General features: G+C 53.3%; 2 protein-coding genes and 1 non-coding gene across 4 annotated transcripts; all 3 read left to right on the forward strand.

Annotated features, from left to right (window-relative positions):
* The first annotated feature begins 8,163 nt into the window (after positions 1 to 8,163).
* KLK12 (kallikrein related peptidase 12) lies at positions 8,164 to 12,941 on the forward strand. Of its 2 annotated transcripts, none has more exons than XM_078439412.1 (6): positions 8,164 to 8,486; positions 8,668 to 8,723; positions 9,432 to 9,591; positions 10,373 to 10,677; positions 11,545 to 11,678; positions 12,574 to 12,941. In XM_078439412.1, the coding sequence occupies exons 1-6, from the start codon at positions 8,458 to 8,460 to the stop codon at positions 12,727 to 12,729; spliced, it is 840 nt and encodes a 279-aa protein (XP_078295538.1). In that variant the 5' UTR covers positions 8,164 to 8,457; the 3' UTR covers positions 12,730 to 12,941. The 2 variants fall into 2 exon arrangements, with proteins under 2 accessions (XP_078295538.1, XP_060507831.1); XM_060651848.2 differs by having other exon boundaries at positions 8,178 to 8,486; positions 10,373 to 10,632.
* Positions 12,942 to 15,906: 2,965 nt separating this feature from the next.
* Positions 15,907 to 18,752, forward strand: KLK11 (kallikrein related peptidase 11). The gene is given in 5 exon segments (XM_060651850.2): positions 15,907 to 16,052; positions 16,491 to 16,653; positions 16,962 to 17,287; positions 17,820 to 17,956; positions 18,368 to 18,752. Coding segments are annotated over 5 exon segments (819 nt in total). The 5' UTR covers positions 15,907 to 16,012; the 3' UTR covers positions 18,521 to 18,752.
* A 1,897-nt stretch (positions 18,753 to 20,649) lies between these two features.
* LOC132690885 (uncharacterized) lies at positions 20,650 to 22,163 on the forward strand. Its single transcript, XR_014136215.1, has 3 exons — positions 20,650 to 20,776; positions 21,217 to 21,321; positions 22,007 to 22,163. It is a non-coding gene; the product is annotated as an uncharacterized LOC132690885 (transcript).
* Positions 22,164 to 22,691: the final 528 nt, after the last annotated feature.

The raw sequence follows: 22,691 nt of genomic DNA on the forward strand, positions 1-22,691 counted from the left end.
AAGCAAACAGGGGCGCCTGGGTGGCTCAGTCGGTTGAGTGTTCAACTTCGGCTCAGGTCATGATCTCATGGTTCGTGGGTTCGAGCCCTGTATCAGGCTCTGCGATGACAGCTTGGAGTCTGGAGCCTGCTTGGGATCCTGTGTATGTGTGTGTGTCTCTCTCTCTGCCCCTCCCCCACTTGTGACTTCTCTCTCTCCCTGTCTCTCTCTCTCTCAGAAATAAATAAAAACGTTTAAAAAAAGCTATGCGATAATAAATGCAATAGCAGAAGGCACACATTAATAAAGGTAGCAAAGGATACACAACAAAAGATAGTAGCAGTAGATACACAACAAATAAAAACAATAGCAAAGGATATACTGTAACAAAGATAATAGCAGATATACAAGGGTAAGGACAAGAGCAGAAGGGGAGGGAGACAGGGAATAAGCCAGTAAGGAAAACAAAAGAGGGACTTGTACAGATCACTCACAGCATTGTGCCACCAACAGATTCAAGTCTCCCCACCTGAGGCTTTAGAACTATCTAAATATATTAATGGCTTTTTTGAATGTTCATTTATTTATTTTTGAGAGAGAAAGAAAGAGGGGGAATACCAACCAGGCTCTGCACTGTCAGCCCAGAGCCCGATGCGGGGGCTCGAATCCATGAAGTGTGAGATCATGACCTGAGCCAAAACCAAGAGCTGGACGCTTAACTGACTGAGCTACCCAGGCGTCCCTATTAATACATTAAAAAAAAAAAAAAAAAAAAAAAAAGGCACTTACTTCACAGGGCTCTTGGGAGGATTAATTGCATTAATACATGAAGAGCCCTCAGAACACCTGGCACTAAGCAAGTGTTTACTAAGTGGTGCCCTCATTAGTATTATCCTTGCTCTCATTGACAAAATTGTTATGACAATTTGTCTCCAAGGCCCCAGAGCCAAAGCAGCCTGCCTTGGGTAACAGCTGGGGATTTGGGAGAACGGGAGGTGGCCGCCCAAATCCTTCCTGTGGAACAGAAAATAATGACATACCTGAGCTGGAGATTCTGACTGCCAGCAATACCTTAATTCAGTTGGCCAGCCAGGTGGCCAGGTTTCTCAGGCATCCCTCCGCCCTCCTTCCCTCTCCAGGGATTTTGTGGCCATGCCCTCCTCTTCCTATTTTTGCTCAGGGAAATTGTAATAACAATGGGATCCTGTGCTGGAGGGATTTGGAAAGCTGGGGCTTGTGAGGGAGGGGCGTGGAAAAGACTGGAGAAGAAACTGACAGTCTTCTGACGGGAGGGATGTCTATGCTTCCTACGCATCCCCCGCCCCCGCACTGGCCTGGGGCACATCAAGACTACTGGCCTGGGGCACATCAAGACTTCTTTTTCTCCTCCCGAGGTCCCAGGAAGGGAGATGTCAGCTCCTAAACTAGACCTAGGCTAAGAATTTCCCTAGTCTGAAGCGTCCTGGCCAAGCTTAGCCACTGCCCCTACTAGGAGGCCTTTAATAAGGGATTAGGTTGGGCTTCCCTGCCTAATAGGGATATTAGTCTCCACACCCAATCCCAACGTGTGGGGGTGGGGTTCCCCAACACCACCAGGCAATTCTCCCACACCAATTCAACCTAATTTTTGATTTTTTAATGTTTTTATTTTTGAGAGACAGAGTATGAGCAGGGGAGGTGCAGAGAGAGAGGAGACACAATCTAAAGCAAGCTCCAGGCTCTGAGCTGCACAGAGCCCCACACGGGGCTCCAACCCACCAACCATGAGATCATGACCTGAGCCGAAGTCGGACGCTTAACGGACTGAGCCACCCAGGAGCCGCAGAATTCGATGTAATTACACTAACTACACTATCTACCTGGAGGTTAAGGACTCAGTCCTACAAGACCCGCCCCCCTCCCCCACTACCGACCTTTCAGATGCCAGTTGAAAGTCCAAGTTGTTACCCGTGCTTCTGGCCAAGCTGCTATATAGATTGAAGGTTTCCACGACCTCCTCCTGGAGTTTGATCAATTTGCTAGAGCGGCTCACAGAACTCAGAGAAGCACTTTACTTACTTGACTACTGGTTTACTGTGAAAGGATAAAACTCAGGAACAGCCGGATGGAAGAAATACGTAGGACAAGATACGTGGGAAGGGCTGTGGAGCTTCCTTGCCCTCTCTGGGTGCTTCACTGTCTCCACACGGCTTCACCAATCTGAAAACCGTCCCAGCCCCATCTTTTTGGGTGTTTATGGAGGCTTCACTGCATAGGCCTGATTGGTTAACTCAATGTCCATTGGTGATTGATCCTACCTCCAGCCCCTCTTCCCTCCCATTTATTGGCAGCTTCCAAAAGTCACCCATTCACATGACAAAAGACATCATCATCGCTTTCCTTACTTAGGAATTACAGGAGTTTTAGGAACCCTGTGCCAGAAGGGGACTAAGACCCAAAATATATTTCTTACCACCAATCACAGTATCAATGGAAGCAAAGGGCATATAAGCCCAAGCTTCCATTCTATGGGGTCAATGTCAATGATAAGTCAAGAGAAGCAGACAGGCTGCGGGAGGGTGGAAAGGACGGGAGACCCAGGTCAGGATTTTTGGAAGAGAGATAATGGAAGGATAAGGTAGCCCCCTCCCCCCCACAGAAACGGGATGGACTCCCCCATCTGAAAGTTGGTCCGCATGTCAAGACTGACGATGTCACACACGCATCAGAAGGGTCCAGCCTGCCTCCGTGGGGTGACCACAATTGGTGCTGTGAACAGGAGTCTAGATGACCACCCCCACAGAGTCTTTCTCCTCGTGCTGTGCTGTCCTGTGCCTGCTGGTGAGTGTGCATTTTGAGCTGTGCTGCTTGGGATTTGCACCTGTTGTAGACTTAACCAACCCAAGTCAGGAGTTTCCATAGTTGGCATTCAGGAACAGAGGCATGGGATGGGGGGCTTCCTTCAAGTGGCCCTGGGCTGGCACATCTGCACCCCGACCTGTCTGTGTGCTTCGCCCCAGCCAGGGCAGTGGGGGAGGGGTGCCTGAAAGTTCCAACCCAAGTTGTTGGTTCCCCTGGTAACCAGGCTGCATTTTCCTCCAACAGTCACCCAAGTAGCATAAATTCTGGTAGGGTTAAAAGTGTCTTGGGGCGCCTGGGTGGCTCAGTCGGTTGAGCATCCGACTTCAGCTCAGGTCACAATCTCGCGATCTCGCGGTCCGTGAGTTCGAGCCCCGCGTTGGGCTCTGGGCTGATGGCTCAGAGCCTGGAGGCTGCTTCCGATTCTGTGTCTCCCTCTCTCTTTGCTCCTCCCCCATTCATGCTCTGTCTCTCTCTCTATCTCAAAAATAAATAAACGTTAAATTTTTTTTTTTTTTTTTTTTAATGTCTTATTATGGGAGCGCCTGGGTGGCTCAGTTTGGCTCAGGTCATGATCTCACAGTTGGTGAGTTCCAGCCCCACATGGGGCTCTGTGCTGACAGCTCAGAGCCTGGAGCCCGCTTCAGATTCTGTGTCTCCCTCTCTCTCTCTGCTCCTCCCCCATTCACCCTCTGTCTCTCTCTCAAAAATAAATAAACATAAAGAAAAAAAATGCTAAGTGTCTTATTAGGAATAACACTCCTATGATACTCCTTACCTCTAACCACTCAGGAAATTCCAGAGATTTTAAAGCTCTGTGCCAGGAATCGGAAAGAAAACCAAATATAATCCAGGGAGGTGTGGGAGGGGTGTGGCAGAAGAGAAGGAAGAGGCTGGATGTAGAAAGACCCTTACGGGGCTGTCCACGGACTAGGGGTGGGGGTGGGGGGTAGGGGAGGGAGCCCAGAAGGAGGGAATCCAGGTAGGAGGCTAGGGTGAGGGTCCAGGGAGGGGGGTTTGAGGCCTGAGCTGAGGCTGGAGAGAGTGGGACAATGGAGGGCCAGGGCTAAGGAGGGGGAAAGAGGAGGAGAGTATGTGAATTCAGCCTAGCGAATTGGCGTGTGGTGTTCTCCCCACCCTTGGAAAACCAGGGGGAAGATGCTGAGCTCACGAGAGGCATGTGATGTGGGCCCAGGGGCATGCAAGATGCCAATAGCTGCAGAGGGCCAGACTTTCAGAGGCAGATGTCAGAGCCAGGGAGCTGGGAGGAAGTTACCTGTGGAGGCAGTACTGGGATGGGATGTCTCAGAAGAAGGACGGGTCTTAGGAAGAATCAGTGTCTCAAGGGTCCAGACCAGAGGACTAGTTGGGAGGGGGAGGGGGGAAGCCACCACAAGGCCAAGGGAGTAGCGTCTGAAAATAGGGTGGTGAGACAGTGGGGGACCTGGGTTTGGGTCATCCAGGAGGCTGTTGGATGCACAGGCTTGAAGCCAGGGAGAGACTAAAGAGCCATCCTGCCCCAGGTGACAGGTGAAACTGTCCAGCGTATGTCGTCAGTGCAGAGGACAAGGCTGAGGACTGGCCCTGGGAACACCCTTATTTGTAAAGACACCAGGAGAGGAAAAAAGGCCTATTCATGTCCGAGAGACAGAAAGTAGAAGGAAACCAGAAATGCATGAAGGAGGGAGCAGCAGACCATGTGGAAGGCTGCCTGAAGGCGAGTAAGGTGAGGACCAGGAGACCAAGATTGCTCAATGTGGAAGGAGTCTGGAGACCCAAAGACCACCGCGGCCGTCCAGGGCAGGCAGTGAGTAGATCTCTGTGGATAAGTTTTGCCAGGAATGATGGAAGAGAACAGAGCAGGCGAAGGAGGGGTGGGGGCTGCTGGTGCTGATGAAACTCTGTGCTGCCAGGATCACCCAGCAGAGGGTCAGGCTCACAGGGCATCTCAAAACGTTTGTTGAGTGAATGCATGCCTGCAGGCATGAATGAATGAACGAGTGAACGGGGCAGAGAGATAGAAGGAGAGAGAGAGGTGTACAGACAGAGACAAAAGACAAAGCACCAAGTTGTAGCTGATAGTGCTTCACAGCTGAGAAAAAAAGGTTCTGTCATCTAAGTCAGCTTTGAAAATTCCTTCTTCAGAAAGAAATGAACCGGGAAAGCCAATTACGATGGTGTCTCAACTCAACGTAGCTGATATCCTCACCCATTTTCATTGCCTTGTTTGATGATCCCAACAAGAAATGGTATGGGGCCCTTGGGTGGTTCAGTTGGTTAAACGTCTGACTCTTGATGTCGGTTCAGATCATGATCTCAAGGTTCATGAGTTCAAGCCCTGAGTCAGGCTCTCTGCTGTCAGCGTAGAGCCCACTTCCGATCCTCCAGATCCCAGTCTCTCTCTGCCCCTCCCCATCTTGTGGGTGCAAATGTGGTCTCTCTCTCCAAAAAATAGACATTATAAAAAGGGGGAGCAGTATGTAGACAGGTAGCTTCCTCCTAGCCCCATTTTTCAGATGAACAAACTGAGGTCAAACCAGAGCCTGATGATGATCCCCAGGGAGTCATGGCATGAGCTGAGCTTTCAGCCGTGTGTATGATTCCAAAAGCTATCCTTCTTCTTTGAAGCCTGTAGGACCATTCATACATTCCTCTGTTCACACCTGTACTCGTTCAGTTAGCCATTCATTTGTTCATTCTTATGTTTGGATAGGGGCTCTGGAGCCAGCTGGCTGGGTTCAAACTCTGGTTCTGGTACTTGCCAACCATGTGGCCGTGGGCAAGTGACATTATCTAGTCCCGCCTCTGTTTCCACGTCTACGACGGTCTCCATGTTGTGGGCCCTCTCCCCAGGTGTCAGGGTGGCCGCGTTCTATCTAGGGAATAGCCTTCATATTGAGTTTACCACGGTGCCCATGAGGAAAACGTGGAGCTTGGGACTTGAGAGCACTGTGGGCTCTCTGGAGGAGGTGGCAAAGGGGCTCCGAGCTTTCCCTGAGTGCGAGAGGTGTGAGTGTGAAGCTGCAAGCCAGTCCGTGCCCTCTTTGAGCCTCCAGCTGCAAAAGAAGGGATTGGCTTTTTCCAGAAGCCACAAGTCTGCAAGTCTGTGTCAAAAGAGAACCACCGAGAAGCCACTCCCCACTCCGTGCAGCTCCAGCACCATTAATCTGCTTTGTGTCTCTACGGGTGAGCCTGTTCTGGACGTTCGTATACATAGTGTCATATAATACGTGGCCTTTGTGATGGACGTCTTTCAGCTAGTGTAGTGTTTTCTTTTTTCTTTCTTATTAAAGGTTTATTTATTTTTGAGAGAGAGAGAGAGACTCAGCATGAGCAGGAGAGGGGCAGAGAGAGAGGGAGACACAGAATCGGAAGCAGGCTCCAGGCTCTGAGCTGTCAACCCAGAGCCCGACACAGGGCTTGAACTCACGAGTGATGAGATCATGACCTGAGCCAAAGTCGGCCACTTAACGGATTGAGCCAACCAGGTGCCCCAAGCATAGTGTTTTTAATGTTCATCCACGTTGTAGCCAGTGGTAGTGTATCTCTCCTTTTTATGACTGAATAATACTCCAGAGTATGGATAGACCACATTTTATTAATCCATTCATCATGTGATGGACATCAGCCTAATGGAGATAGAGTCTCTTCTGGGGCTGATGAAAATGTCCTGGAATTAAATTGTGGTGATTGTTACACAGTGTTTTGAGTGTGGTGGACCTCACTGAAGTGTGGACTTTAAAATGGTTCAGGCACTGGATTTTATGTTATGTGAGCTTTATTTAAAAAAAAAAAAAATCAAGGCAGGGTGCGCCTGGGTCGCTCAGTCAGTTGAGTGTCCAACTTTAGCTCAGGTCATGATTTCATGGTTCATGAGCTCTCTGCTGTCAGCCAGGAGCCTGCTTGGGATCCTCTGTCCCCCTCTCTCTCTGCCTTCCCCTGCTGGCACTCTCTGTTTCAAAAATAAGTAAACATTTTTTAAAAATAAATTAAAAAATAAAGGCAGAAAGAGAAAAGAAGACACAGAGAGTGGGATTTAGACGCTTTGTTTTCTTGCCAATATTTGAAAATCAGAAAACGTCCCACCATAAATCTGGATTTCCAGCTTCTCTTGAAAAGCCATGGAACTCGACCATGCTCATACGTGTTCTGGAGGGCAGCCCCTGACTGGAGCTAAGGGTGAATTTTATTCCATGTAAATTGCACCTCAATAAACCCAACCCTCCAGAAATCCAGAAATAGAGAGGGATTCAGTTAGGTGATTTGTCTCAAAACAAATCAAAAGCTGAAGATTTGTGGGGCGCCTGGCTGCCTCAGTCGGTGGAGCATGTGACTCTTGATTTCGGCTCAGGTCACGATCTCGAGGTTCATGGGTTCAAGCCCCACAATGGGGCTGACAGTGCAGAGCCTGCTTGGGATTCTCTCCCTCCCTCTCTCTGTTCCTCCACTGTTCATGCTCTCTCTCTCTCTCTCTCTCTCTCTCAAACTAAATAAAATTTAAAAATTTTTTAATAAACTTAAAAAAAAAAGAAAGTAAAAGCTGAAGATTTGTGATTATGAAATCAGAGAAGGAAAGAGATCCAAGACCGGACAGAAGGTGATGGACTGAAAGGCAGGAGTAAGGGGGGAGGGTCTTCTGTTTCCTCACACTCCCTCTGCCTCTGACCACCTTCCCTCTCAACTTCCTCCCCTCTGAGTGTCTGTCTCTCTCTCTCTCTCTCTCTCTCTCCCTTCCTCCCTCACAGGTGAAGCAAAAACTCAGATGAACCAGCACAGACTGTCCTGTCCCCTGGCTCTCTCTCGGTCCCCTGTTTTCCCTTTCTTTCCCAGTGGAAGCCCTCACGCAAGAGAAAAAAAAAAAAATAACTTTCATGTAATTAGATAAATCGGCCACATGCAGATAGGAAAAGTGGGCTTCACAGGGAAGAGGGTCGACCGTGCATTTAAAAAATTCAGTTAGCATCAGACTCTGCAGAACCCAGCTTGGAAACCTCTTCAGTCTCTGATCATCTATTTCGAAATCTCTTCCTTCTCTTCTCAGTCTGGGCTCTCTCAGCTCTGGCTTTCCCAGCCTCTCCCTTCCACTCTCCTGTGCTCTTAAACACTCACCCTCCTGCCTCTTCCCTGCACACCGCAGGATGGGGGGAGGGCCCCACCCTCCCTGAGACTTCCTCACTAGGAATGAGGATTAGAACCCAATTCCCAGGTCACCTTCAGTCATGGGTCTGGGCACTGGCTCGGAGAGAAGGGGAAAAGGAGTGGGGCCGGGTCTTTCCCCCTAGAGCCATTCTGGGCCCAGCCCCCCTTTCCCCATTTAGTTGTAAAGCTCAATTAGGTGCCATTAGCTGAGAAGATTTTCTGCGGGATTAGAGAGGGCGCCCCACCCCAAGTCTTCCTGGTCCCCTTCCCTCAACCCGGAAATTGCATGGGCTGGAACAAAGAGAGTTAAAAGCTGTGTCAGCTGCCTGTCTGGGGCAGACAGACAGAAGGAGGGGGACAGGTGGGGCAGCATGACAGGTGGCTGAGAAGCCAGGTGGACAGTGGGAGAGTTGACTGGCGGGGTGGCCAGTGGATGACAGGACAGGCAGGTGGTGGACAGACAGATAGCAGAGGCAGACAGGCTGGAACTGTGACAGCTACATGGAGGCCCCAGCAAGCAGCAGGACAAGGTGAGGAGGGGGCAGGTGGTCACCAATGAGGTGACCTCCCCTCCCCACCCGAGATGGGCAGAGTGGGGGATGGGCAGGCATCCTGTCCTCCTGGAGCTGCTGGCAGGCAGGCAGGGTGGGCAAAGAGAGGGGCAGGTTGACAGGGAAAGGGCCATCTCTGAGATTCCCCAACGTTTCCCAGGACCTGGAGGTGGCTCACCCTGGGCTCCAGCATCCTGTGGCTCCTGTGTGTTTCTGGTGAGTTCCCCAGCGGGGCGGGAAGCCCTTCCTCCCTGACAAGGGGCCCTCCGATCTCCCCCTCCAGGTCTGATCCCCAGTCTGGCACTGAGGAGGGGAGGGGACTGCCTCTATGTCTCCACTCATCTCCAGCTCTTGGGGGCCCTGCCACCTCTGTCTTTTGATCTATACCTTCTCTGTGTCTTCCTGTCACTATGCCTGTCTTTTCTATCTCTGTGCTTGTCTGTCTCTGTCTCACTCCTATTTTTTTTTAAGATTGATTGATTGATTGATTGATTGATTTAGAGACAGAGACAGTACAAGTGGGAGAGGGGCAGAGAGAGAGGGGGACAGAGAATCCCAAGCTGACTCTGTGCACAGAGCCTGATGCAGGGCTCCAGCTCACAAAACTGTGAGATCATGACCTGAGATTCTGAAAACCAAGAGTCGGATGCTTCAGCGACTGAGCCACCCAGGCGCCCCTGTCTCCCTCCTATCTTTAGGCATCTCTCTGTCTTTTTCTCTTTCTCTTCCTCTCTGTGTCTCTGGGCATCGCTGGGTCTTTTTGTATTTGTCCCTGGGTCTGTGTCTCCCTGTCTCTGACTCTCTCTCAGGGTCTCTCTCTCTCTTACGTGTCTGTGTCTTCATCTCTGCATGTCTCTTCCTGTCTCTGAGCCCCAATCTCTAGATCTCTGACCCCATCTCTCTGGCCCACACCCCTGTCCTCAGGGCTCAGCCAACCGGCCACGGAGAAGATTATTAAAGGCAAGGAGTGTGCCCGTCACTCACAGCCTTGGCAAGTAGGGCTGTTTGAGGGTACCAGTCTGCGTTGTGGGGGGGTCCTCACTGGCCGCAGATGGGTCCTCACAGCTGCTCACTGCAGTGGCAGGTAAGCCCCTATCTGGGTGTGGTCTCTTCCAGGGGTGGGCAGAGGAAAGGTGATGGGGAGGAGAACCCTCAGGGTAGGAGATGGGGGTGCCAAGGAGTAAGGAAATGGTCTTGCAACAAAAGGTTCTGAGGTTAGACAAAGAGTAGGACTTCTGCAACAATGGGTCTGGGGTGGGGCTGGGTGGGGCAGGTAGGTGGGTGGCATGAGGGGTCCTGGAACCTGCTCATCTACCCGCTCCCATTTCCTCGTGTTCCCCTTCTTTCCCACATGACATCTGTCACCACCCCAGCTATTCCCTGACCCAGTCTGGGCATCTTCTCTGGGTCTCAGCAGTCCCATCTGTGAAATGAGGAGATTGCACTTTCTAGGTCTGAAGCTCTGAGGTTTTTTCAAAAGGGAACTTTCAAAGACGAAGAGGCAGATTGATTAGGGACAGAACAGAGAGAGTCCACTCATTACTCATGCGTTCCTTCAGCTGACAGTGCTAACAGCCCAGGCAGCCTCTAGGTGGTGGGAACAGAGCAGCAAGCATGAAGGATGGATGTGCTTGCCCTGGCTAAGAGACTCAGAAAGGGACAGAGATGCAGGGACTCGGGGAGGAGAAGTAGGCAAATGCAGGCAATGGAAAGATAGTGATAGAGACGAGAGACAGAGAGACAGAACAAGCGTGTGAGGGAGGGAGGACTGACACTGAGGTGCAAAGCAGCAGAGAAAGGCTGGAGGGTCTGGGAGCCAGGGGTCCACTGCCCCCCGCTGAGCCACCTTGACCCCCCCTCCCCAGCAGGTACTGGGTGCGCCTGGGGGAGCACAGTCTTAGCCGTCTGGACTGGACGGAGCAGATCCGACGCAGCGGCTTCTCCGTGACCCACCCCGGCTACCAGAGAGCCAGGCACAGCCATGACAATGACCTCCGGCTCCTGCGACTGGGCACACCCGTCCGCTTGACCCGCAGCGTCCAGCTCCTGCCCCTGCCCACCACCTGTGCAGCGGCTGGCACCAAGTGCCACATCTCAGGCTGGGGCATCACCAATCAGCCAGGGAGTAAGGGAGCCTCAGGGTCAGGGCTCAGAACGGGCAAAGTCTGGGGTGGAGGACGAGAGATCAGGAGTCATCCCAACAGAAGGATGGATCAAGGGTCAAACATGGGGATTGTGGTTTGGGGTCAGAGATCATGGTGGACCAGGGGTCTTGGGAGTCAAAGTGGTTAACGGGTTGGGTATGGAGTCAGAAGCCATAGGTCAGGGATGTGATTAGAGGCCAGAGTGATGGCAGCGATCATCAGACTGGAGCAAAAGGCACGGGTAAATAGGACCTTGGGTCATGGGTCCGAGACTCTGGTGTTAGAAGTCATTGTAGAGTTGAGGACATGGGATCCAGATGTTGCACAAGCTGGCCACAATCTGAGGCTAGAAACTGAGATTCAATCAGGGATTGCTGGTCTGGGATTGAAAGCCCTAGAGGTTAGGGGTCATGGAGTCTGGGGTCAAATAAACTAGGATCAGAAGTCACTTTGGAGTTTGGAACAGTGGTTTAGAGCTGAGTTTGGACGTTTAAGAGAAGACAAGAAATGTGGGGTCTGGAGACAGAGAGGGAACATGAGGTCAAGTTGGGATCTAAGTATAATAAGATTGAAGGTCAAAGGGCACTGCATGGGGAATTTAAGGAGAAAAGTCCGGATTCACTGTTTCTGGGGTTGGAGGGACAAAAGGTGTCTTGAGTTATGGCACTCAGAGTCATAGGTTAAAGGAGAGGGGGACTTGTGTCAATGAACTGGGGCAAGGGTCACTATGAAATGAAGTCATAAATCTGAAATCTAGAAGTTTGAGGATTGTTGTGGAGAGTCGCAGGAAGAGGGCAGAGTATAGACTTATATTTGGCTTCCTTTGGTGGAAGGATGTGGCCCCCAAATGGGAAGCTTTGGGGAACAATGCAGCTTCTATCTTCCACCCCCAGAACCATTCCCGGACCTGCTCCAATGCCTCAATGTCTCCATCGTTTCCAGTGCTGCCTGCCAGGCTCTGTTCCCCGGGAAAATCACGGACAACATGGTGTGTGCCAGCGGCGCTGATGGGGCGGATGCCTGCCAGGTGAATGAATGCAGGCTATGCACGGTCACCCCGGGACAGGAAGTAGGAGACAGAGCAGGGAGATGGGGGAGAGAGGCGTGGTCAGAAAGAAGGGGAGGCGCAGGATACAGCAGCAAGAGCTAGGTGATGGAGGATAGAGGAAGGGAGGGAACAGAGAAGGAGACATGGGAAGAGCATAGGAGAGGGACAGGAAGAGACAAAGAAAGATGGGGAAAGCCAAGAGCTGGCAGGGATTTAGAACTCAGGAGTGTAACTGGTTGTCTCTCCCCATACCATCCTCCAGTTGGTGCTGGCCCAGGTCAGAGAGTGAGAGAATCTAGGATGGAGGTGGGAAAGGAGCCTGGTGGACTCTCCTGCCCTCCAATTCCACTACCTTGCCCTCTTGGGTCCTTCAGGTTGGAGGATGCCACCCTCTGCTGGCTAGGGCTTCCTAGCCTTTGTCCCTGAGAGAACTTTTATAGCTCCCGCCTTCCTTTGCTGGGATTGGTCACTGGTGGTTGAGCTCTTTCCCTCATTGGTCAGGGCCCGTGCCAGTTGTCCTCTATAGAACGCTTATGGTTTCCACCTCCTTCGCTGGGATTGGTCACTGAATATACTCTCTTCACTCATTGGCCAGAGCTCTAACCATTCCCCTTGAGAGATACCCCCCCATCACCACCACCTGTTATGGAGTCCTGCCTTCCCTGGGATTGGCCCCTTAGGAACAGGGTACTCTTCCCTACTGGTCAGTCATTGCTCTTGATCTCAGGAAAGGAGTAACGCTCTTCTCTCTGATAACCAAGCGCGGACCCACTGTCTTCAAGGCCTGGGAATGGACTTGGGAGTCGGGAAAAAGAAAATGGGAACAGGATTTCTTCCTTATTTATTCAGTGCTCCTTCTCCTTCTGTATTCCAGGGTGACTCTGGAGGACCCCTGGTGTGTGGAGGAGTCCTTCAAGGTCTGGTGTCCTGGGGAACTGTGGAGCCTTGTGGGCAAAAAGGCATCCCAGGAGTCTACACCAACATTTGCAAATATGTGGACTGGATCCGGATGGTCATGAGGAACAACTAGCCTGCTCCCTCCACCTCCACCCCTCAGGTTGGGTGCTACACTGAGTGAGCCTCAGAGCACCAACACCGCCCCCCGTTATCACTCTGGCTCCCATCCTTCTTGCTCTGGGGATTTTCTTCCCAGAACTCCAACTCCAGCCAGCCCTTTTAAGACCCATGGTTGGGGGAGAAAGGAATGAGTGACTACCTGGAATAAATATAACTGGAGGAAGAGATGTGTCTGTCTGTTTGATGCCCCCATGCTGGTTGACACAGGAAGGAGGTTCATCAAGTCCTCTACCCACAACTGTAGGAATAGAGACCACAGAGGGTGAGGGTTTTCCCTTAGGAGCCACACAGGAATGGAGTAGCAAAGTTTACTTATAACAATAAAAATAAGGGCCTTTTTTTTTTTTTTCTCCACCCAGCACTTTAGGAACAGTGCCCATGAAGGACCTGAAGGGGGGAAAATTATTGGCCCAAGAATGCCAAATGAAAATCACAAAATCAAAATTCATGACCATTTAATTAAATGTCTATAAAACTTAACATTCTTCTATGTAGCGGATTCCAAGTTGGCTTTGCTGGAGCTGTTGAGCACATGTTATATTTAATTAAAAAAAATTTTTTTAATCTTTATTTTTGAGATGAGAGTGTGAGCAGGGGAGGAGCTGAGGGGAGGGAGACACAGAATCAGAAGCAGGCTCCAGGCCCTGAGCTGTCAGCACAGAGCTCAACGTGGGGCTCGAACTCACGAACCGCGAGATCAGGACCTGAACCGAAGTCGGACACTTAACCTACTGAGCCACCCAGGTGCCCCAAGCACACGTTACATTTAATGTGGGATGTGGGTTCGTTTTACTATGTCTGTGATGATGGAAGGTGGGGTGTGGCCTTGGAAAGCAAGAGGACCCAGACTAGGTCTTAAAATAGTCCTGCCCACCCCTTGGGTTCTGTCTTCACCACCGTCCAGGAGGTAAAAAGAGAGCTTCTGCCCAGTGAATGGAAAGGGAATTTGGGGGTAGGAGAGTGCGGGGTGATGGTGACAGCATAGGAATACTTGCTGAGTGCCTGCTGTGCTCGGCTGTCCCGGAGTCCTCATCCCAATCACCCCAAGGCAGGGCTGTCCCCCCATCTCCTAGATGAAGAAACTGAGCCTCACCGGGGTGGAGTCCCTTGGCTCACGTCACTGTGGTAGGAAGAGGCAGAGCCGGGGTTTGAGGCCAGGCCTGGCTGCCTTCAGAACCCATACCCGGTCGTCTTGCCCCACTTCTGGTTAGGGGAGAGAGGAGAGAGGAGGCAGGACGGAAGCAGGAGATCTAACTGATAAGGAGCCAGCCGGGAGATAGAGGGATCGGCAGACAGGATATTGAGGTGGCTCCGAGTCGGAAGTCATTGGACCTAAGTCACACAGCGAGTAAGTGTCACAGCTGGATTTGGAGGGGGGGGCGGGGAACAGGGTGCTGGGGGGGGTAGGGGCGGAGGCAGGAGAGGGGAGCAGAGGGAAGGGTGGGTGGCAGAAACAAAGCCCCAGAGGAATGCTAGGGGCTGAGGCCTTGCAGAGGGCTGACTCCCTTTCCTGGGCCTCGACTCCCACAGGCCCCAACCTGCCTCCCCCACCCTCCCGGCCTGCCCCTTCGGCTGGCAGTGGCCCCACCTCTGTGACACCCCAGTTTCCCCTCTCCTTGGAATGGAGAAAGGAGGGCCCTGAGGAGGCCAGAGGCCCATCTGGGCTTGGGCTGTGGGGAGGGAGGAGAAGGCACAGGAGAGAGAGAGGGACTGGGAAACCGAGGTGGAGGGGGGAGAGAGAGAAGGAGGTATAGGGAGGCAGAGACGGAGAGACACAAAGAACGATAAAGAGTTAAAAGAGTCATGCAGGGAGAGACTGAGAGAGAGACAGAGACAGAAAGACAAAGAGACAGAAAGGCACAAGCCCAGAGAGGCAAAGAGAAAAATGACAGAGAATTACAGAGAGGCAGGAAACGGCAGAGACAAAGAGGGACAGATTCACCCTGACGAAGAAGGATGCAGACAAGTCGGAGAAACAGAGAAAAGCAGAGAGAAGAGGGGCTTGGAGAGGTGACAGAGGCAGGCAGGCACGCACGCACACACACACACACACACACACACCACCCCCAGGGCAACAAGGCAGGGCTTAGGAGGCCTAGTCATCCCGGCCACCCCGCGTCTGCCACCTGCCTGGTGCCTGATGCTCTGACCCAACCTGCCTCTGATCCAAACCGCCACAGCTGCCTACACCACCACTACCACCACCGGCCACCCAGAGCCCCAGCCCCAGAGCCTGTGAGTCGGGGAGGGAAGGGCACAACCGCCCCCCCATGCAGCGTGCCTGGCCTCCTCTACCTCCGCACCCTTTCTCCCTCTGCTCTGCCCTTCTAGGCTTGGGTGGGTGCTCTCTGCCTCTCTCTGTGTCTCTGATCCCTACTTTGATAGCTGAGTCCAGCCTCCACCCCTCCCCCTGCTGGCCAGGGCAGCTGAGGGCACTGGCCTCTCCCCTGACCAGCCCAGCCCAGCTCTATCTGCCTGTCCTTCAAAGGGGCAGGCATTCAGAAAGACAAGGCTAAAACACGGTCCCAGGCTGAGCTCCCTGCTATACGGGCCCATATCCCCCTGCGGTGGATGCTAAATGACGCTGGTTCCTTTTATCCACCTGTCCCAAGCTGCTGGGACCTGGCCAGGTCTCAGGTGTGCAAGAAGGAAAACATTCACCCCAAAGCATCTCACAGGTACCATGGCTGACTTAAAACGGAGCCAGCCAATCGCTTGCCCCGAAGTCAAAGCCCCTCCCAGCAATTGCCATATTCTCTTTGGCTGCCAGAAGCTTTAAGCTGATATCAGTCCCCTCTAAGGCCACCTTTGATACCAAAGATTTATTTTTTTTAAGTTTATTATTATTTATTTTGAGAGAGCGGGGCGGGGGGGAGGGAGAAGGGGCAGAGAGAGAGAGAGTATCCCAAGCAGGCTCTGCACTGACAGAGCCTGTCAGTGGGACTCAAACTCATGAACCATGAGATCATGACCTGAGCCAAAGTCAGAGGCTTAACCCACTGAGCCACCCATGCACCCCTCAAAGATTTATTTTAAAGGTTTGGAAGCTGGGATGCTGTGAGAACTTGGGGGTTCCTCAAACCCCGTTGCTTCTCCCTGGGGGGAGCCAGAGCAGGGAAGGGGAGGAGGAGACAACATGAACCAATCCCGCCCTAGTCTCCCCATAAAGTGATTTGGCCCCTTGTCCCTTCTTGTTCCCAGAAGAACCTGGGGCCTGCCCTTCCCCTCTCCAGGCCATGATGATTCTGCGATTAATCATTCTTGCTCTGGTAACAGGTATGTGGGAAATGGGGGAGGGCAGGGGCCTCCTTCTCAAATCTTTAAGATCTCTCAGCCCTCTATGTCTGGATATTGACAGGGCTGATACTCAAAATACAGAACAATCCGTAGAAGATCTAAATGGGTATATGAGCCATAATGAGGTCCCAAATGCCCCTTGCCAGGCCAGACATAATCCCTTTAGATGCCAAAATGGGGAGAGGTCAAGGAGGGTCCCAGGGGAAGGGCCAGGGTAGCTGGGGAGATACTCAAAGAGCCCAGAACAGTAGCTACTGACCAATCAGTATGGAAGCAGTTCAATCATTTAATATCTGGCCCATCCAGACAGTGCCTCTCAGCAGGACACAGGGCTGGGGCCCACACCGCCCACCCCCTCTCTGTTCTCTCCACCCCCACTTCTGCCTGAGCCCCTCTTTTGCCCTCTCTCCCCTCCAGGGCATGTAGGGGGAGAGACCAGGATCATCAAGGGGTATGAGTGCTCTCCTCATTCCCAGCCCTGGCAGGTGGCTCTGTTCCAGAAGACACGGCTGCTCTGTGGGGCAACGCTCATCGCTCCCAAATGGCTCCTGACAGCAGCTCACTGCCGCAAGCCGTGGGTGCGGGGGCTGGGGCGGGCCGGCAGGGGGCTGGAGATGGAGAGATGGTTGGAGAGGGGCTTGGGGATGGGGAGAATGGGCATGGGGTCGGAGACGGGCACGGGTGGGGTGGCATGAGCATTGAAGATGGACACAGAGCTGAGACAGGACGGAAGGATGGGAGGTGTTGGGAAGGGGGTGGGGGCCGAGTGGGGTTATGGTTTCGAAGGAGGCTTCGGTGGGAAATGGGGATGAAGTTGCGAGTGGAGCTTTGTTGCTTTCTTCTCTCAGTTGCACTCAACCCTTCCCCTTCCCCTCTGTGTCCCCTCACCTCCTGTCTCCTGCCTCTCTTCCTGACCTTCCACCTCTGACACCATCTCTCCCACCTCAGCCGATACTTAGTTCACCTGGGGGAGCACAACCTCCAGCGGCGAGATGGCTGTGAGCAGACCCGAACGGCCACCGAGTCCTTCCCCCACCCAGACTTCAACAACAGCCTCCCCAACAAAGACCACCGCAATGACATCATGCTGGTGAAGATGACGACAGCGGCCTTCATCACCCGGGCCGTGCGACCACTCACGCTGTCGTCACGCTGTGTCACTGCTGGCACCCGCTGCCTCATTTCTGGCTGGGGCACGACGTCCAGCCCCCAGTGTAGGGGCTCCAGAGGGCGACACAGAAGGGGGCGTGTGGGAGGACAGAGGGACAGGGGGAACCAGAGGAACCTGCAGAGGGGAGAGTCATAGAGTACGAGAGTGCAAGAGGGGCGTTCCTGGGGGTGTCAGTGGTGGGATAAGGAAGGGTTGGGGAGGAGGGAGACAAAAGTCGGGGCCTTGGAGTCAGACAGACATGATGGTGCACATTGCCAGATCCACAACCTGCTAGTTGTGGGGCCTCAGGCAAGTGGCTTCACCTCGCTGAACCTTGGTTTTCTTCTCTATACAATGTGGATAATTACACCCACCTACCAGGGCTGGATCAGAGATCGTGTATTTGGAACAACTGGCATCATAAATTTACTCAGTAGTGTTACCAGCGCAGAGAGATGAGCTGGCTGCCAGCAAGAACAGGACCTGGGTGTGGGGTGGGGGCAGAGCAAGGTCCTTGGGTCCAGAGCAGGCTCTGTAGCATGGGGAAGGGGACTGGGGGCTCTCATTGTCCACACCCCTTCATGCCGTTTCCACAGTGCACCTGCCCCATACCTTGCGATGTGCCAACATCACCATCATTAAGCACGAAGAGTGTGAGAACGCCTATCCCGGCAATATCACAGACACCATGGTGTGTGCCAGTGTTCGGGAAGAGGGCAAAGACTCCTGCCAGGTCAGGGGGCAGGGCCTGGGTCTCCAGCCACATCCCTGTGTCCATCTCCCATCTCATCTGCCTCTTCAACTACATCCCAATCTCATCCCCAACCCTAACCCAGTCTCCCCTCCCTGCAACCCTCAATCTCTCTCCACCCCTAGTTCCTATTTCTAACCTCTGTGTGGATCCCCAGCTCTGTCCCCATTCCCACCCCCAACTCCAGCCCCAACCACTCCCCAACCCATTTCCAACCCTCACCCATTTTTATTGCTATCCATATCTCCAACCGCATCCCCAATTCTCTTGCCAACCCCATCCTAAACCTCCACCCCAATCCCAACACCATCCCTAACATCATGCCCAATCCTGTCCCTCCCCTATGGCCACCCTCCCCCTCTTTGTGACTGGTTTCTCTCTCTCCATACCCAGGGTGACTCTGGGGGCCCTCTGGTCTGTGACGGGTCTCTTCAAGGCATTATCTCCTGGGGCCAGGATCCATGTGCTGTCACCAGAAAGCCTGGTGTCTATACCAAGGTCTGCAAATATGTAGACTGGATCCAGAAGACTATGGAGGATAATTAGCCAGGACCAACTTATCACAGCCCAACATTCCTGATCCCTATTTGGTGATGTGGCTCATTCTGTTAATAGTCAAGCCCAAGAGAAGACATCTTTATATATTTTCTTTTCAGCCACCTTAACTATGAGACATGCTGTGGTTTAATAATCAACTTGGGGTTTGGAATTAGTGAGGCCTGGGTTCCGATCCTGCCTTGTACTAACTTGTGATTCTGGGAGAGAGAAGTGTTGTTTGGTTCACTGTTGTATCCCTAGCCCCAAAGGCACTCACCAAGGTTTCAATAAATACTTACTGAGTGAATGAATCTTTGGAGTGCTTAGTATATGCCACACCTGGTCCAAGGGCTTTTCAACATATTAACTAACTTAATCTTCACAAAGATTAAGTGCTATTATTGAACCCATTTTGCAGATGCGGAAACTGGGGGAACAGAGAAACAAGTCGCTTGCTCATATAGTCACACAGCCAGTAAGGGGAAGAGCAAGGAATCTAAAGCAAGGTGGTTTCTTTCTCCTTTCCTTTCCTTTCCTTTCCTTTCCTTTCCTTTCCTTTCCTTTCCTTTCCTTTCTTTCCTTTCCTTTCCTTTCCTTTCCTTTCCTTTCCTTTCTTTCCTTTACTTTCTTTCCTTTCCTTTTTTCTTTTCCTTCTCTTCTTTTTTCTTTTCTTTTCTCTTTTCTTTTTCCTTTTCTTTTTTAAAGCAAACTGATTTCTTAACTACAGAGTGAAACTCGATTAAGGCTCAATTTTCTTATCTGTAAAACCATGAACGTAAAAGTATAACAACACATGAGGCTAAGTCAGCCTGCACATAATTAGGACCTAAGAAAAAGAGCTATCATTGTTTTCTTTTTTCCCAACCTCCATGCTAGGTAGTTCCACCAGACCTGTGCTGGCCAATACGATAGCCACTAACCATATGGGGCTATTTATTTATTTACTTAAGTGTATTTATTTATTTTGAGAGACGGAGCACGTGCATAAGCTGGGGAGGGACAGAGAGAAAGAGAGGGAGAGAGAATTCCAAACAGGCTCCATGCTGATCATGACCTGAGCTGAAATCGAGTCAGATGCTTAACCGACACTCACCACATATCAAGTGCTTTGTAGCCACATCTGGCTGTTGTACTGAATATCGCACATAGGGCATTTCCACCGTCGTAGGAAGTTCCATTGGACAGCCTGGAGCTGGACAACCTCTAGAGTTAACTCAATTCCTACTGGAGAAGATGCCACATAAATGGTCCAGAACTCAGAATCTTTTTTGACGTCTTGCTCACCTTGCAGGAGAGGTCGTGGGCATGAGATATAAGAGCCTAGAGCTGGAACGGGGGCCTCCTGGTTGTTAGGTGGATTTGCTGTGTGACCTCCTGTGAATCACTGCCTTCTCTGGGCCTCTCATTTCTCATCTGAAAGGAAAGGATGGAGCAGCTGGCCCAGGTGATCCTGACATTCTTCTGTGGCCTTGGCCTCCTGTGATTCATGCGCCTATGTGTCACCTGAAGACACGCAGGTGGCAGGATGTGACGTGACCACACCTGGGTGTGATGTGCAGTGTACCCTCCCCCCAACATGAGGAAGGGACGCTACTCACTGGGCCACCTGCTGAGCCCCCTGTTCTGGCTGTGAGGATGAACTCAGCCCGGAGCACCATCGCTCAGGCTCTGAGCTCTGGCTCATTCCCCCTCTGCCCCCTTTCTGTCTCTTTGTGTCTCAGTCTGTGTGGCTCCTACCCTTTCCTTCCATCTATCTTATCTCTCTGCCTCCCTCTCTCCTGGCCAGCATTCTGGCTTCTCTCTGTTATGCTAGGTATGCATTTCCCTGTTTATTTTCCTCTCCCTCACAATCACCTCTCTCCAACGCTCTCCCCAAGACCCTTAAGCTCCCTGGGATCCTCTCTCCCCAGCTGAGAGGACTTCTTGGAACAGGAGACCTGGGGAATCCCCATGGAATCCAGCTCCAAAAAGGGTGTTTGGGGCCCTGGAAAGAGCCTGTATTCCCTGGGCCCCTCCCAGAGCAGGAATCTGGGGCCCAGGTTGGGTGCCAGCCCCACCCAGGTATAATTAGGGAGAGGGAAAGGGAGGGAGTGAACCCCTGGGGGGAGGGTGGGGAAATTTCCGGGCTCTTCGGGGTTAAAAGGGAAGGCCAGGCCAGGGGTCCCTGGGCAGAGGATTCGGCGCCCCACTCGGCGGCAGGGCAGAGGCACTTCTGAGTCTCCTCCCTCCTCCTCACCAGCCCTCCTCCCTACCAGCGACTCCCAGGTGAGGTGGGATGCCCTACCCTGGTAGGGGCGGGTTGTGAGAGCATGGGTGGGGACCTTCGGGTCGCGGGCACGAGCCCTGTTTGAGCCTCAGTTTCCCTATCAATCGGGCGCGCCTCTGAGCCTCGGATCCCCGCGCCACCTGTGAAGGAGGGCGAAACCCAAATGCTGTTTGGCCGGCAGTCCGGGGAAGCCGGGGTCCTGAGATGGCTCCCCCTTCGGGCACAGGGAGGTCTGGAGGACGCCACGGGGGGCGTCATTAGGGTAATGGTGCCCATCCCTGGTATTCTGGCCCGAGTCGCCCGTCCCCCTGTCCCTGAAGTCGTCGACCGCAGGTTAAGCGGGACTTCGCGGGCTGGGTTGGCCCAGGACGGGCGGACGGGCGCCGTGGGGTGCAAGTCTCTGACGGGGCATCCGTTTTAATCCGCCCTCGCCCCCTAGCCTCGGTCCCGGCCATGAGATCTCCGCACCTCCACCCCTCCACCGCCTCTGGCCCCCGGGCTCGGGCAATGCTGCTGCTGCCGCTGCTCGTGACGCAACTCTGGGGTGAGGCGGGGGACAGGGCTTGGCGGGAGGTGCCAGGGACCAGGGGAGATGGCAGAGTGTGCTCTCATCACCAACCCCCGCGCAACTCTGCTCCTCCGGGGACCCCAGGCCCCACCTGCTGATCCAGTGCTGGCCCCCCCTAAGTCAGCATGGTCCCCCTCCGAGCTCCGCTCTGGGGGATTGCGCCCCCTGCACTGAGCCTGGATCCCTACTCCTCCCTTCTCCTCTCGGCTTCCTTCCCGGACCCTGACTAACCCCGTGCCCTCTCTCAGTCCCTCTTGGTCCCCGCTCCTTCTAACTCCGCCCAATTATCTCCCAAGTCTTGCCTCACAGCTTTTGGCCCTCGGCCCTCTCACCGTTCTGCGGCGCTATTCCGGCCCGCCCTCCTCTATCCCCGCCCCCTGGTGGCCGGGTCGGGTTCTGTTCCTCCTCTGCTTCGAGCGCTGCATTCTGTCCCCGTCCCTCCAGACCCTCCCTGTTCGCTCTCCCCAACTCCGCTCCGCTCTGTCTCCGCCTCCTTCTCCTTTCCTGCGGTCCTTCTCCGCCACTTCCATTCGGTTCCTGCAAGACCCCCAATTTCCAATCCTCTCCCCCAGCTTCCCTGGTTCTGGCTGCGGGCCCCACAGGCCCAGCTGTGGCCCCAAGCCCAGCTCCTGCCCTGTCTCCACCCCTTTTCTTTCTCCAGCCGCGGAGGCGGTGCTGCTCCCCAGAAACGACACCGACTTAGACCTTGTGGCCTCCGGCGCCCCGTGCGCACGCGGTTCGCAGCCCTGGCAGGTCTCCCTCTTCGATGGCCTCAAGTTCCACTGCGCGGGCGTCCTGGTGGACAAGAGTTGGGTGCTCACAGCCGCGCACTGCGGGAACAAGTAGGGGGAGCTCCTCAGGGCAGCCACGGAGGGGCGGTGGAGGCAGGCCCCGGGGAGGCGGCGGGAAGAGCTGGGGCACTTGAGGGTATGGACCTCTCCCAGCTCCTTGCGGGAGTCAGTTCTGGAGGGCTTCCTGCAGGAGGTGAGGCAGGGTTGGGCTGTGGCCTCTAGGGGGCGCTGTAGATCCTTCTCAGGGCTTTCGGGCTCGTCTGCTGCCCTTTGTCTAGTAGATACTCCTTGGGCTCCCCTGAAGGGTGGATAGTTGCATGCAACAGACCCAAGTCAGGGTCCGGTGTGGTTAGGACTTTAGAACTAAAGACATTGTTCACCTCACGAGTCCCCATTGAGGAAGGACAGGAGTGGTAGGCTTACCCAGGTAGACCCCCAGTCCTCAATTCCTGCAGAACTCAGATCCCCAGCTCCCTTCTCCCCCACCTCCTCCTCCCTCAGACCCAGGAGTCCCAGCCCCCAGTTTCTCTCCCTCAGACCCAGGAGTCTGGGCTC

Source organism: Panthera onca, chromosome E2 (genome assembly GCF_046562875.1).
Source record: "Panthera onca isolate mPanOnc1 chromosome E2, mPanOnc1 haplotype 2, whole genome shotgun sequence".
In the NCBI taxonomy this organism is placed as follows: Eukaryota; Metazoa; Chordata; class Mammalia; order Carnivora; family Felidae; genus Panthera; species Panthera onca.